The 12,437-nt window shown below is 39.6% G+C and overlaps 2 protein-coding genes across 2 annotated transcripts in view; both read right to left on the bottom strand.

The window, feature by feature from the left end:
• Window positions 1-12,437, bottom strand: part of LOC129373852 (alpha-2,8-sialyltransferase 8F-like) — a 41,337-nt gene that overhangs the window by 3,286 nt on the left and 25,614 nt on the right. The window lies entirely within an intron of this gene.
• On the bottom strand, window positions 7,513-11,993 carry LOC129373855 (alpha-2,8-sialyltransferase 8F-like). Its single transcript, XM_055051957.1, has 9 exons — window positions 11,761-11,993; window positions 11,195-11,266; window positions 11,040-11,102; window positions 10,119-10,187; window positions 9,880-9,954; window positions 9,160-9,304; window positions 8,523-8,635; window positions 8,354-8,446; window positions 7,513-8,276 (listed from the first exon to the last, which is right to left on the bottom strand). Exons 1-9 carry the CDS (start codon window positions 11,844-11,846, stop codon window positions 7,802-7,804), a joined length of 1,191 nt encoding a protein of 396 aa, XP_054907932.1. The 5' UTR covers window positions 11,847-11,993; the 3' UTR covers window positions 7,513-7,801.

The raw sequence follows: 12,437 nt of genomic DNA, 5'->3' as shown, positions 1-12,437 counted from the left end.
TCGACTTTTCTAAAGTTGATAGCTTTAAAATATATATATATATATATATATATATATATATATATATATATATATATATATAAATTTTAAAATTGCCTTCTCACCCACCGCGGGTGGTTCTTATCCTCTGAGCTCGGGTCCTCTACCAGAGGCCTGGGAGCTTGAGGGTTCTGCGCAGTATCTTGGCTGTGCCAAGGACTGCACATTTCTGGACTGAGATGTCTGATGTTGTTCCTGGGATCTTTTATCAATAAATTCTGCCACAACCGACAATTTCTGCTGACTTAAAAATGCTATTTAAGTCAGCAAAAAAAAATGTTGGTTTTAATTCAGAAAGTAAAGTTCATAAAGTTGATTTAACGAAAGATGAGTTATCTAACATCGTTTTTTAAGTTCATTAATCTTAAATTGCGAGTGTTAACATAATTGTGCTGGCAGTAATTCTTCCCAGCCAGCAGATGGTGGTGTTTCCATGTTGAGTTTGTTTTGATCAGTAGAATGAGTTCAGAAACACATGTATGATGACTGACGCCAGCAGTTTATCAATCTTCATAATCATTCTTCATCCTGTTTTGTTGTTTACAGAAAGCACTGCTTGTAAGTACTTTGTGTTCCTTTATTACTTCTGAGAGAATATTGAGCTGAATTTGCAGGCCTTTATGTTGAAAAAGATTGATGTTTGTAAGGTTGATTGTCACATGTTATTTACACAGTATTAAGTATTTGCATCCTTACTATTTGTATGACTTGACTACTGTTGTATTCTAAATTGTGTTTTTTCATCTTTATTTGTAGTTTCACTCTTTTGGCATTGAAAGCAACGTCAATTAAAGTGACATACGCCTGTCAACCGTCTCAAGAGTTTATCTATCTGCACAACTGTTACTTGGAAACACAGTGGGAGCAGAACAGTGAAAAAGCACAGATCTACACAACAAGCAGTGAATGTTTACGTCGAAGATCTACTACCCAAGATGTCTCAAAAAGCTGGAACGGCTCCCTCAACTCGCTCCAGCAAGACACACCTGTCGAATTCAAGTAAGTCGTCTGCAAGCATGGCTGCTGTAAATGCAAGGGCGAAAGCTGAAGCAGCTCGCACTAGAGCAGAATTTGCTAAAAAGGAAATCGCAATGAAAGTTAAGAAAGCAGAACTGGAAGCTACATTACTGGTTCTTCAACACCAGTGTGATGCAGAGGCAGCTAATGCTGAGGCAAACATTTATGAGGCAGCTGCTAATGAAGATGAGCATATGTCTCAACCAGAGCAGCAAAATGATGATTCTTTAGAACGCACTGGCAATTATGTGAAAGAACAACTTGCCATAAAAGGTAGCCTAGCTCCATTTGACATTATAGAGTACAAAGAAGAACTGGCAGCCACAACATTCTGTCAACCCAAACAAGAACTTGACAGTTCCATAGACACTCTGAAAGACTATGCTCTTCCATCAAACATTTCAACCAAGCATGAAGCTGTTCTTCGACCATCCCAGTGTAAACCTGTACTTAACACGTCACCACGCTTCAAACATGATGTTCAATCAAATGACCAAGTTAACATGTCTGAACTAACAAGGTTCCTGGCTAGAAGTGAGCTACTCACTGGAGGACTAAGGAAGTTTAGTGACAAACCAGGAGACTACTGGTCTTGGAAATCCTCTTTTGAGAATGCAATCCGTAACTTACATTTGTCTGCTAGTGAAGAACTGGACTTATTGATCAAATGGCTTGGCCCAGAGTCTGTGAAGTATGCAGAGCGTCTAAGAGCAGTGCATGTCAATAATCCTGAACAAGGGCTACTTAAAGTTTGGGACAGACTACAAGAATGTTATGGTTCTCCTGAAGCCTTAGAAATGGCACTGTTAGAACGGATGCTACAGTTCCCTAAGATCTCAAACAAAGATCCACATCTCCTAAGAGAACTTGCAGACCTTCTACTGGAGATCGACTCAGCAAAGAGTGAAGGTTATATACCAGGTCTACTCTACCTCGACACAGCAAGGGGGATCCACCCTGTAGTTGATAAGTTGCCTTTTGGAATACAAGAAAAGTGGATGAACCATGGGACTAAATACAAAGAAAAACATTTTGTGTCATTTCCGCCATTTTCTGTATTTGCCAATTTTGTTTCCAGTGAAGCAAAAATGCGCAATGATCCCAGTTTTAGACATTCAGTCCAGCAACCACCAGCACCTATCAAGACGTTTAAATATCAGGAAAGACACTGCAGGAAAGAACCCATCTCTGTAAGTCGGACAGAAGTTGTAAACTCTCAACCAAAACTTACAGCTGAGACAAAGGTTGTGGATGTAGATAAAGAATGTCCCATCCACAGAAAACCCCATGCACTGAAGAGATGTAGAGCATTCAGAGAAATGCCCTTTGAGGAGCGAAAGTTCTACCTTAAGAAGAACTCGATATGCTTCAGATGTTGCGCCTCTACCAATCACCAAGCAAAGAATTGTACTACAGAGATAAGCTGTGCAGAATGCGGCACCAACAGTCATATTTCAGCCCTTCATCCTGGTCCAGCAGTTTGGGCAACAACACCATCACCAGCTGTAAAGCAGCCAGTTCACGGCGGGGAGCAAGATCAAGCATCACCCACTGCTACCTCTACCTGTACACAAGTGTGGAAGTGAAATTGAAAGCCATTCTTGCGCCAAAATCTGTCCAGTGTTCATCTATCCAAAAGGGTCTCCTGAGAAGAAGCTGAAAACATATGCAATTTTGGATGACCAAAGTAACAGGTCCCTTGCCAGATCTTCAGTCTTCGATGCCTTCAATATTGCAAGGAGATCTTATCCTTACATGCTAAAGACTTGTGCAGGAACGGAAGAAGTAATGGGGAGAAGAGCTCACAACTTCATTGTGGAATCAGTGGATTGCCAGTCACAACTGTCGCTAGAGACGCTTATTGAGTGTGATTCGCTCCCAGACAACCGGAATGAGATTCCAACGCCTGAAACTGCTCAACACCACTCCCACCTACAGGACATAGCTGCAGAAATTCCCAGGCTGGATCCAGACGCTAGCATTTCTTTCTCATAGGGAGAGATGTTGTCCAAGCACATAAGGTCATTGACCAACGTAATGGACCTTTAAATGCCCCGTTCGCTCAGAAGCTGGCTCTTGGATGGGTCATAGTTGGGGATGTTTGCCTCGGTGGGGCGCACAAACCCGACTATGCAAGTGTCTTCAAAACCAATTTCCTGGATAATGGTCGGCCCAGTCGCTTTCTACCGTGTAAGAATGCCATTCAGGTGGCCGAAGGCTTCGATTCCCCGGTTCCTCAAGGGTCAGTTTCTGCACTTCTACAAAGACAAAATGGTCAGACGTCACAGACATTGGAGAAACGATCTTTCAACAAACAAGCTCAGATGAAAAACCTGGCTTCTCACAAGAAGAAAGAATCTTTCTTGAGATAATGAACAAGGCAGTCTTCCAAGATAGTTCAAATAGTTGGGTCGCTCCACTACCCTTTCGTTCCCCTAGGCCATGCCTTCCCAACAACAGGCAGCAGGCTCTACAGCGCCTTACTTCTGTTCGCCATATTCTGAATAAACGTCCTAAAATGAAAGAACACTTTCTACAATTTATGCAAACCATACTTGATAACGGCCATGCAGAATTGGCACCTCCTCTCAAAGAACAGGAGGAGTGTTGGTATCTCCCTTTCTTTGGAGTTTATCATCCTCGCAAGTTAGACCAGATTAGGATTGTGTTTGACTCCAGTGCACGTCATGATGGATTGTCGCTCAATGACGTCCTTCTTACAGGCCCTAATCTTAACAACAGTCTCTTAGGTGTTTTAATGCGTTTCAGAGAAGAAAAAGTGGCCGTGACTGCTGATATTAAGCAGATGTTCCATTGCTTTTTGGTCAAAGAGGACCATCGGAACTTCTTACGATTTCTTTGGCATGAAAACAATGACATGGAACAACCAATTGTGGAGTATCGCATGACTGTTCATGTTTTTGGCAACAGTCCGTCTCCTGCAGTTGCAACCTATGGGCTTCGTCGCGCATCAGAAGACCAGGAGAAACAGGACAACACAACAAGACATTTTGTGGAACGTCACTTCTATGTTGATGATGGCCTTGCTTCCTTCTCATCAAGTGATGAGGCAATCTCTATTGTCAAAAATGCTCAACAAACATTGGCCACATCCAATTTAAAGTTGCACAAGATTGCTTCTAATGATGTTAACGTGATGAAAGCATTCGCAAAGGAGGACCTGGCAAAGGGTCTTAAAGATCTCAACCTTGGAGCAGACCCTCCACCAATGCAAAGCAGCCTTGGAATAAGTTGGGACATCAACACTGACGAGTTTACCTTTCAAGTCTCGAATGAAGAGAAACCTTATACACGCAGAGGAGTGTTGTCGACTGTAAACAGTCTATACGATCCGCTTGGATTTGCAGCCCCAGTGAGTATTCAAGGTAGAGCTCTTCTAAGAGAGCTTTCAACTGAAACCATCAACTGGGACGACCCACTTCCAGAGAGGAAACTACAAGAATGGAATGCATGGAGGAACTCTCTGAAACATCTTGAACAAGTGAGGATTCCCAGAAAGTACACCTCCCTTTCCTTTTATAATGCAACAAACAGAGAATTGTGCATATTCTGTGATGCTTCTACTAAGGCAATTGCCGCCGTGGCTTATGTCAAGATTTCAGATGCAAAAGGCAAAAGTGAACTTGGTTTCATGTTTGGCAAAGCAAAGCTTGCCCCACAAAAAGAAGTTACCATCCCTAGGTTGGAACTTTGTGCAGCTGTCCTTGCCATTGAGATTTCTGACATGATATCTGAGGAGATTGATGTTCCCTTCCACTCAACAAAGTTCTTTACTGACAGCAAGGTAGTCCTTGGCTACATTCAGAATGAGTCTAGGAGATTCTATGTTTATGTCTGTAACCGGGTGCAAAGAATAAGGAAGTCATCCAATCCAGAACAATGGAACTACATTCCTACGGAGTTGAATCCGGCTGATATAGCTTCAAGATCCATCCCAGCTAAAGCCTTGGAGAACAGCAAGTGGATCACAGGACCAGATTTTCTGCTGAGGCAAAGTAAGCACACTGAACAAACTGAAGTCTCTTTCAACCTAGTCGACCCTGAATCCGACCCAGAGATTCGTCCTACAGTAACTTGCTGTCTAACAGTACTAACAAACTCTTTCATAGACCCAAGTCATTTCGAGTCATTTTCATCATGGAAGTCACTGTTGAGGGCCATAGCTAGACTGGTTCACATAGTCAGACTGTACAGGAAAGAGAATCAAACAAGCAAATGTCAAGGTTGGCATATGTGCAAGAATCTGAGCCCAGATGACTTTCTATCAGCAAAGCGTGTCATTCTGAGCAGCCTTCAACGCAAGAGTTATCCTGAATTATTTACATGTATCAGAGATCAGAAGGAGATCCCTAAACATAGTCATCTCAGGAAACTGTCACCCTACATTGATGACTCAGGTTGCGTCAGAGTAGGAGGTCGTCTTGCACAAGCTAATCTCCAAAGTGATGAAGCAAACCCATATATCATTCCAAGTCATCATCATCTAACGACCCTTCTGATACGTCATTATCATCAACGTGTTCAGCATCAAGGACGTCTATTTACAGAAGGCGCTCTAAGGTCAGCTGGCCTTTGGATCATTGGTGGAAAACGATGCATCAGCTCGATTATTTACCACTGTGTAATCTGCCGTAAATTGAGGCGGAATGTGGAAGAACAAAAGATGGCAGACCTGCCAATGGATCGTACCGCAGTTGCTCCTCCATTCACCTATGTCGGAGTCGATGTCTTTGGACCCTGGATTGTGACCTCTCGGCGAACACGGGGAGGCTGCGCAAACAGTAAACGCTGGGCTGTCATCTTTAGTTGTTTGAGTACGAGGGCCATTCATGTCGAGGTGATGGAATCTATGGAGTCCTCAAGCTTCATCAATGCCTTTCGCAGATTCATTTCCATTCGTGGACCGGTGAAGCAACTGAGATCCGACTGTGGAACTAACTTCCTTGGAGCATGCAAGGAACTTGGCATAACTCCAACACACTGCAACAATCAAGCGATTCAGAGTTTCTTAAATGAAAATGAGTGTTCATGGATTTTTAATCCACCTCATGCTTCGCATATGGGAGGAAGTTGGGAGCGCATGATCGGCATCACAAAGCGCATACTAGATTCCATGATGTCAGGTACTCCAGCTCAGCATCTCACCCATGAAGTGCTAGTTACCTTTCTAGCTGAGGTAACTGCTATTGTGAACTCCCGACCTTTAACTCCAGTCTCTTCCGATCCTGATTGTCCCTTTATTCTTACACCTGCTACACTCCTGACCCAAAAGACTGGGGATTCCTCAGTACCTCCTGGAGACTATCAGGGTGGAAATCTTTACAGACGTCAGTGGAGGCAGGTGCAACATCTTTCCAATGTTTTTTGGCATCGTTGGAGGAGTCAATACTTACCTACCCTGCAACCGCGACGAAAGTGGCAATCAGAGAAGCCTGATCTTCAAGTTGGAGACCTTGTGCTTTTAAAGGACTGTCAAGCCAAGAGGAACCAGTGGCCCATGGGTATTGTGGTTAATACCTTTCCTAGTCAAGATGGCCATGTTAGAAAGCTTGAAGTTAGAATCTGTTCTGGAAGTTCATGTAAAACCTTTTTGAGGCCAGTTACTGGAGTTGTTCTCCTGCTGAAAAACACCTGTGACAGAAGTTAGTTATAAGGTGACATCTTACAATGTCAGGCGGGGAGTGTGCTGGCAGTAATTCTTCCCAGCCAGCAGATGGTGGTGTTTCCATGTTGAGTTTGTTTTGATCAGTAGAATGAGTTCAGAAACACATGTATGATGACTGACGCCAGCAGTTTATCAATCTTCATAATCATTCTTCATCCTGTTTTGTTGTTTACAGAAAGCACTGCTTGTAAGTACTTTGTGTTCCTTTATTACTTCTGAGAGAATATTGAGCTGAATTTGCAGGCCTTTATGTTGAAAAAGATTGATGTTTGTAAGGTTGATTGTCACATGTTATTTACACAGTATTAAGTATTTGCATCCTTACTATTTGTATGACTTGACTACTGTTGTATTCTAAATTGTGTTTTTTCATCTTTATTTGTAGTTTCACTCTTTTGGCATTGAAAGCAACGTCAATTAAAGTGACATACGCCTGTCAACCGTCTCAAGAGTTTATCTATCTGCACAACTGTTACTTGGAAACACAGTGGGAGCAGAACAATAATGCTACAATTTAAACCAAATAATTATTTCACAATATGCAAGAAACACTGCCCTCACCTAGTTAAAGTTAAAATAAATACAATTTAAATTCTTGTTTCAAATTGCAGAATTAAAATTTTTGAAACGTCACAATGAATTCTGCTCAAAAACATTTAGTGTGAACAGGACATAATCCTCAAGTTTTGCAAACTATCAGTTGCATTAAAATAAACATTTGCCTTAATAAAACACAAGAGTCAGATCAATGTAACACATTTTAATTTCAGAATGTAAAACCATGCTGCTAAGCATTCTGGGGAATAGTTCCCACTCCTTTCCTTTTCTTCTTTCAGTTTTTTTAAGTGCTAACCTAAAACCTCTAGTTTATTAAACTCTTGGAGGTTTGACAACACTAATACAACTTACTTTTGTAAGTTCATCTTTCACAAACTCACACACGTAAAATATAAAAGGTGCTAAATATATTCGATTTAAAGAATAGAAGATAACAGACATGACTCAATATGGCCCAAATGTTTTACAGTATGCTGAAAATGTCTTTGCCAAATGTAACTACTACTCATCTGGTCCACACTCCCCAAGGTGCAGCTTCAGCACACCTTGGTTGTGCAAATGCAACAACAACTTGAACTCATCAGACATGGAGTGGAAACCTTTCTTCACTTTTCCATCATCATAATAATGGTGAGTCAGGTATTGGAGGCTGTGTGGATGAACACCAAAAGGCCAGAAACCATACAGATCCACGTTGTCACACAGCTCCAGCGCCAGGCTTGTCATCATAATGCCAGTGGTGAGACGTCTTTCCTTCAATCCGAGAGAGTCCCAAAAGAGAGCAAGACTTTGAAGGTACTTTGGGTTGATGAAGACCGGCTGCATGGGGATCCTAAAGTCATGGATGGTGTAGGACGCCCGTAGAGATGATGCTGTGTTAATACGATAGGAGAAGGCAGGAAGCAGCAGCATGGCTTTGCCATATTGGCACAGACTCTCTGCAAACATACGTCTGTGTTCTAAAAGAGAGCCATACCTGCAATAACAGGACATCAGTGAGAAAAATAGCTTGAAGAAATATTGCCTGAGGGTAAGAAAGATTGATTTGCTCACTTTTGTGTGAATATACTTGGGTTTGCAGTCACAACATCTGTTTTCATGCCAACATCTTTCTCATAACCGTTTGACAAAGGAGGCAAGTTACACCTAAAACAGCAGAATAAACAGTTTCTGTCATAATTATTTAAATGTATTGCTTTTCTGTGCTTGAAAAGATTCTCACCTGATAATAAACTGAGCTGAATCGATTGTTTTTCCACAGCTGCTGTTGGTCAGAATCCCACCGTTTCCAACAACAGCACATGTCTTCCTTGTTTTATTTGAGAAAGGATGCCCCTGCAGTTGTTAATCCAACAATAAAATGAAAGTAAACCATTTGCAAGTTTCTCCCTCTCAGAAAGAAGGGTGAGATTAAGAGCTACAGGAAGTGATGACCCAAAACAGGATGGCAGGGGTGACTGGAGGCTGCACTTGGTTTTGGAAAGACATTGCAGACAGGAAACATAAATGAGTAACTATGAAGGAAACACTACCATGTTGAGTCTTTCTTAGATGTTTCTCCTCCTGCTTTTGATATAAGTTTTGAGAAGAAAGACATTGAATACTGCTTTCAAACTGAAAATGTGTGCTCTGAAGTTACGGCAGAAAAATTCCACCATAGTAGCTCAGCTTCATAAAATGCATTTGTTTTCTTTACAATATTCTAGATCAATTTTGAAGTGAATAGAGGAATCTTCTGCAAATAATTGGAAGTTAAGTTTCACAAAAAATCCTGAACATGTGTTAAAAAAACCTGATAATGAAGAATACTGCAAAAGAAAGGATTATCTGTTGCTACTTTAATTTTTTAATTGACTTACTTGAAAAAAATGTTTAAAATGCTCTTCTTTAACTTCAAGGAATCTTGTTCTTTCCCCATCATAAGGAAGTGTGGATCCAACTGGCGTGTTTGTCTGCGTTAAGACGACATTATCAAAACCGTTGCATTTGAGGCTCAACCGAGTCCTGGGGAAACAAACAGCCTATTGTTTGTCTGCAATAACTGAAAATTTCTTACAGTAAAAAAAAAAAGAAAAAATTCTGATTCAACAAATGTGGAAAACAAATTACATAAAAGTAACATGTCAGCTTTAAGTGTTATCGCTTGGGACAAACATAACTCAAAGCAAGCCATTTTCTGCAGATAAACCTCTAACTTCACTGATTGTAAGCAAAAACTATAAAGTTTTTCCTGCTTATGAATGATTAATGCAGGCAACTTGTTGAAATGGGTTCTCATCAGATAACCCATTGTATCAAAGGTTCTCATTTACCAACTTTATTTGCTTTGTTCTTCAAATAAGAGGTTGACGCAGTATGTGCCGGTACACTTTAAGGAAGTAATTTATAGAATTTTAAGGTTTGTCATGTTGACTTTATTACCTTTGTTCCCTGTATTCCTTTGTTCCCTCAAGAGTCTTTCTCATTATTCACTAATGTGTAACAAATATTTGGGTTTGTAAGTTTGCCTTGACTGCTTGTCTGCCTTTTATCTTTCTCTTTCACCTCATGAACTTTGTATTTCATTAGAATATCATTACCTGAATTCAAAATTATTGTCTTCATTTTTCTTCCAAACTTGAGTGTAACTCTCCAACAATTCATTTATTTTCTCCCTGTGGAACATCAACACATGCAGATACACCTTAAGACTTGTGAATGCTGAAAAAAATTGACTTGATAATGCAGAAACAAGCACCAAAGAGCTTATCTTTTGGTGCTCTTTGAGCCGTACAAGAAAAGAGCCGTAAAAGAAAAAGATAAACCTGCTCACTCTTACCTGCAGTCTTCACATGAATCAGAGGAAGGAGCATTATCTTCATTTTTAGGCTTTTGTTGTCTTTCATTTCTGTGTCAGAAAAAAGTGGAATAAATGTGAGTCTTGTTCAGTCTCTCGCCATTAATCTGCCACAATTACAATTTACAATACCTTTAGCCACAGCTTACAACAAAATACCTCTCCACAATAGTATTAGAGTGACAACATTATTGTCAATTTGATTCTCTTATCAGCACACAATGAAACAAGGACTTGAGACAAAGAATTTTGAGAAAGAAAGGGAACCCCTGCAATGCACCCATGCTGCTGAAAAAACTGTAAAAGTAGCTAAAAAAGTTAAATGTATAATATCAATCTTTGTAGTTAGACATAAATTAGAAATTCACTTCTCCTTTAGTCTTCGTCTGCTACTAGGTGTTGTATACTAGCGGTGCCCCAAGTGCCTGTATAGCCAAAACATGAACAATTTCAAACACACGTATGCCTGAGGTAAAAACAAAAATGGCCTTTGGAGTAACAAATTACGATTAGTTTGTTATGTTCTAATTCTAAAAAGACAAAAAATTAATTTTGGAAAAATTAAAGCTGCATTTAAAGATATTGAATAAGTGCAATATCTTAACTGCAACTTCAGGAACCACCAGAAATAAGGATAGTTTTCTTGCCAATTTTGGATCAAATTGCAAAGAATGACCCCTGTAACTGAGAGTTTTCTTTACAATGAACCCCCTCAGAGAACTTTGGTCCTCTTCTGGCCACTGCTTGTATGAAAGTCTAGTTGCACCACTGTAAAAACTGAAAAGTTTGTTGGAGATTTGACCAGTCCAGACTAAGGACAGAGAAAAAGCTTTGAAACAACAACTTCTAGAAAGAAAAGAAAATGTAAAACTATTAATACAAATTTTTATGGGACTTTCTTACCGTAACTTTTGATTCTCTTTTCTCCAGGACGCAGAGCAAAGATCTAGGATGTGTTTTTTCTCCCTGTCATAGTAAGTAAACAGCATAATTTTGACCCTGATTGTAAAATGAGCAAAGATGTCATGAAGCAAAGACATTTAACACTTTGTTCCCACCTGCATTCTTTAGATGAGTCTGTGTTAAGTTGAGGAACTTGTGGTTGAAGTTTTACGCTGCAATAACCCCAGCTGTAAATAAAAATATAAAGTGTTCACCCTTTGATTTTTCTATGAGGCAAAAGTGTGAGACCGTTTTATTTTTTATATCTACAATAATTCATTGATTCCTTTTTTGCTAAAATCAGAATGTGTTTGTTTTATTAACATATTAAAAGTTTAGTTTAAATGCAGGTAAAAACTAAAAACAAAATACCGGTACGTTTACAAAAAAAGGTTGGTTAATGACGTTTCCAGTTTTACTCTCTTCCACTGACAACAAAAAACAGTTTAACTCAAATAGCAAGTGTCAAATGCTTTTGCAGACCCTGTGGGAAAATTATTAACATTAATTTAATGTTTTTTTTATTATTATTTTAGTTTTGTAGAAAACATATCTGCAACATGAACAATTACTTCAGTAAAACAACATCATGCCGCTCTTCCCAAGTAAGCTTTTATCTCCTTATCACCAAACAAACTCATACATTTTTAAATCTTGTTTGCATCATTCACGCAGAACTTACTTGTTGTTGAATGTATACCAGAGAAAAATGGTTATCAGGCTCCCCAAAATGAGAAGCTTCAAATGCAGTGAGAGCTGTCTCTTCATCTTTTCCTCTTCAGGTTAACCTCATATATCAGGTTTTGCTGTCTTTCTGTTTATAGCCGTCTATCATTTCCCATCACATGCTCTCTGAACCCACTTACATCTTTCCCTCCTACATGTTAAACATTGCTTTTATCACTTCAAACAATGAAACTGTCACCACGTCCAATAAACCATTTCTGTAGCTGTTCTATCAACTTTGTAAAAGCGTTTTCTTGATATGAGCATCTGTTGAGACATTGATTGTATTTTAATGTCTTTCCTGAAATTGTTGAGAAAAAACTATTGGCATTAATTCACTAAGCTGGGTAATATGACATTGCATTTCATTTCATGCAACTTAGTATCTTGTGGAAACTGAAATAAATTAATGTGGCCATTGTTGCCATCATTAGTTTGGTTTCCCTTTCAAAGCCAGTTTGTAAATCTCCAACATAAGATTTTTAGCCAAACCAAAACCTCCACAAAAACCATCTTAATTAGTTAGTAAGTCAAGTTATTTTTTCCTCTTGCTTTTTAAACTTTTTGTGACAACGTTCATCACTCTGCGCTTAACACTTTGCTAATTCACGTAGCTTTTTCAACTCAACTTCA

The sequence above is a fragment of the Poeciliopsis prolifica genome, unplaced genomic scaffold (genome assembly GCF_027474105.1).
Source record: "Poeciliopsis prolifica strain line A6 unplaced genomic scaffold, Auburn_PproV2 SCAFFOLD034, whole genome shotgun sequence".
Taxonomy (NCBI): Eukaryota; Metazoa; Chordata; class Actinopteri; order Cyprinodontiformes; family Poeciliidae; genus Poeciliopsis; species Poeciliopsis prolifica.
Note: the sequence above shows the minus strand (reverse complement) of the source record. Positions and strands in the feature narration are given on the sequence as shown.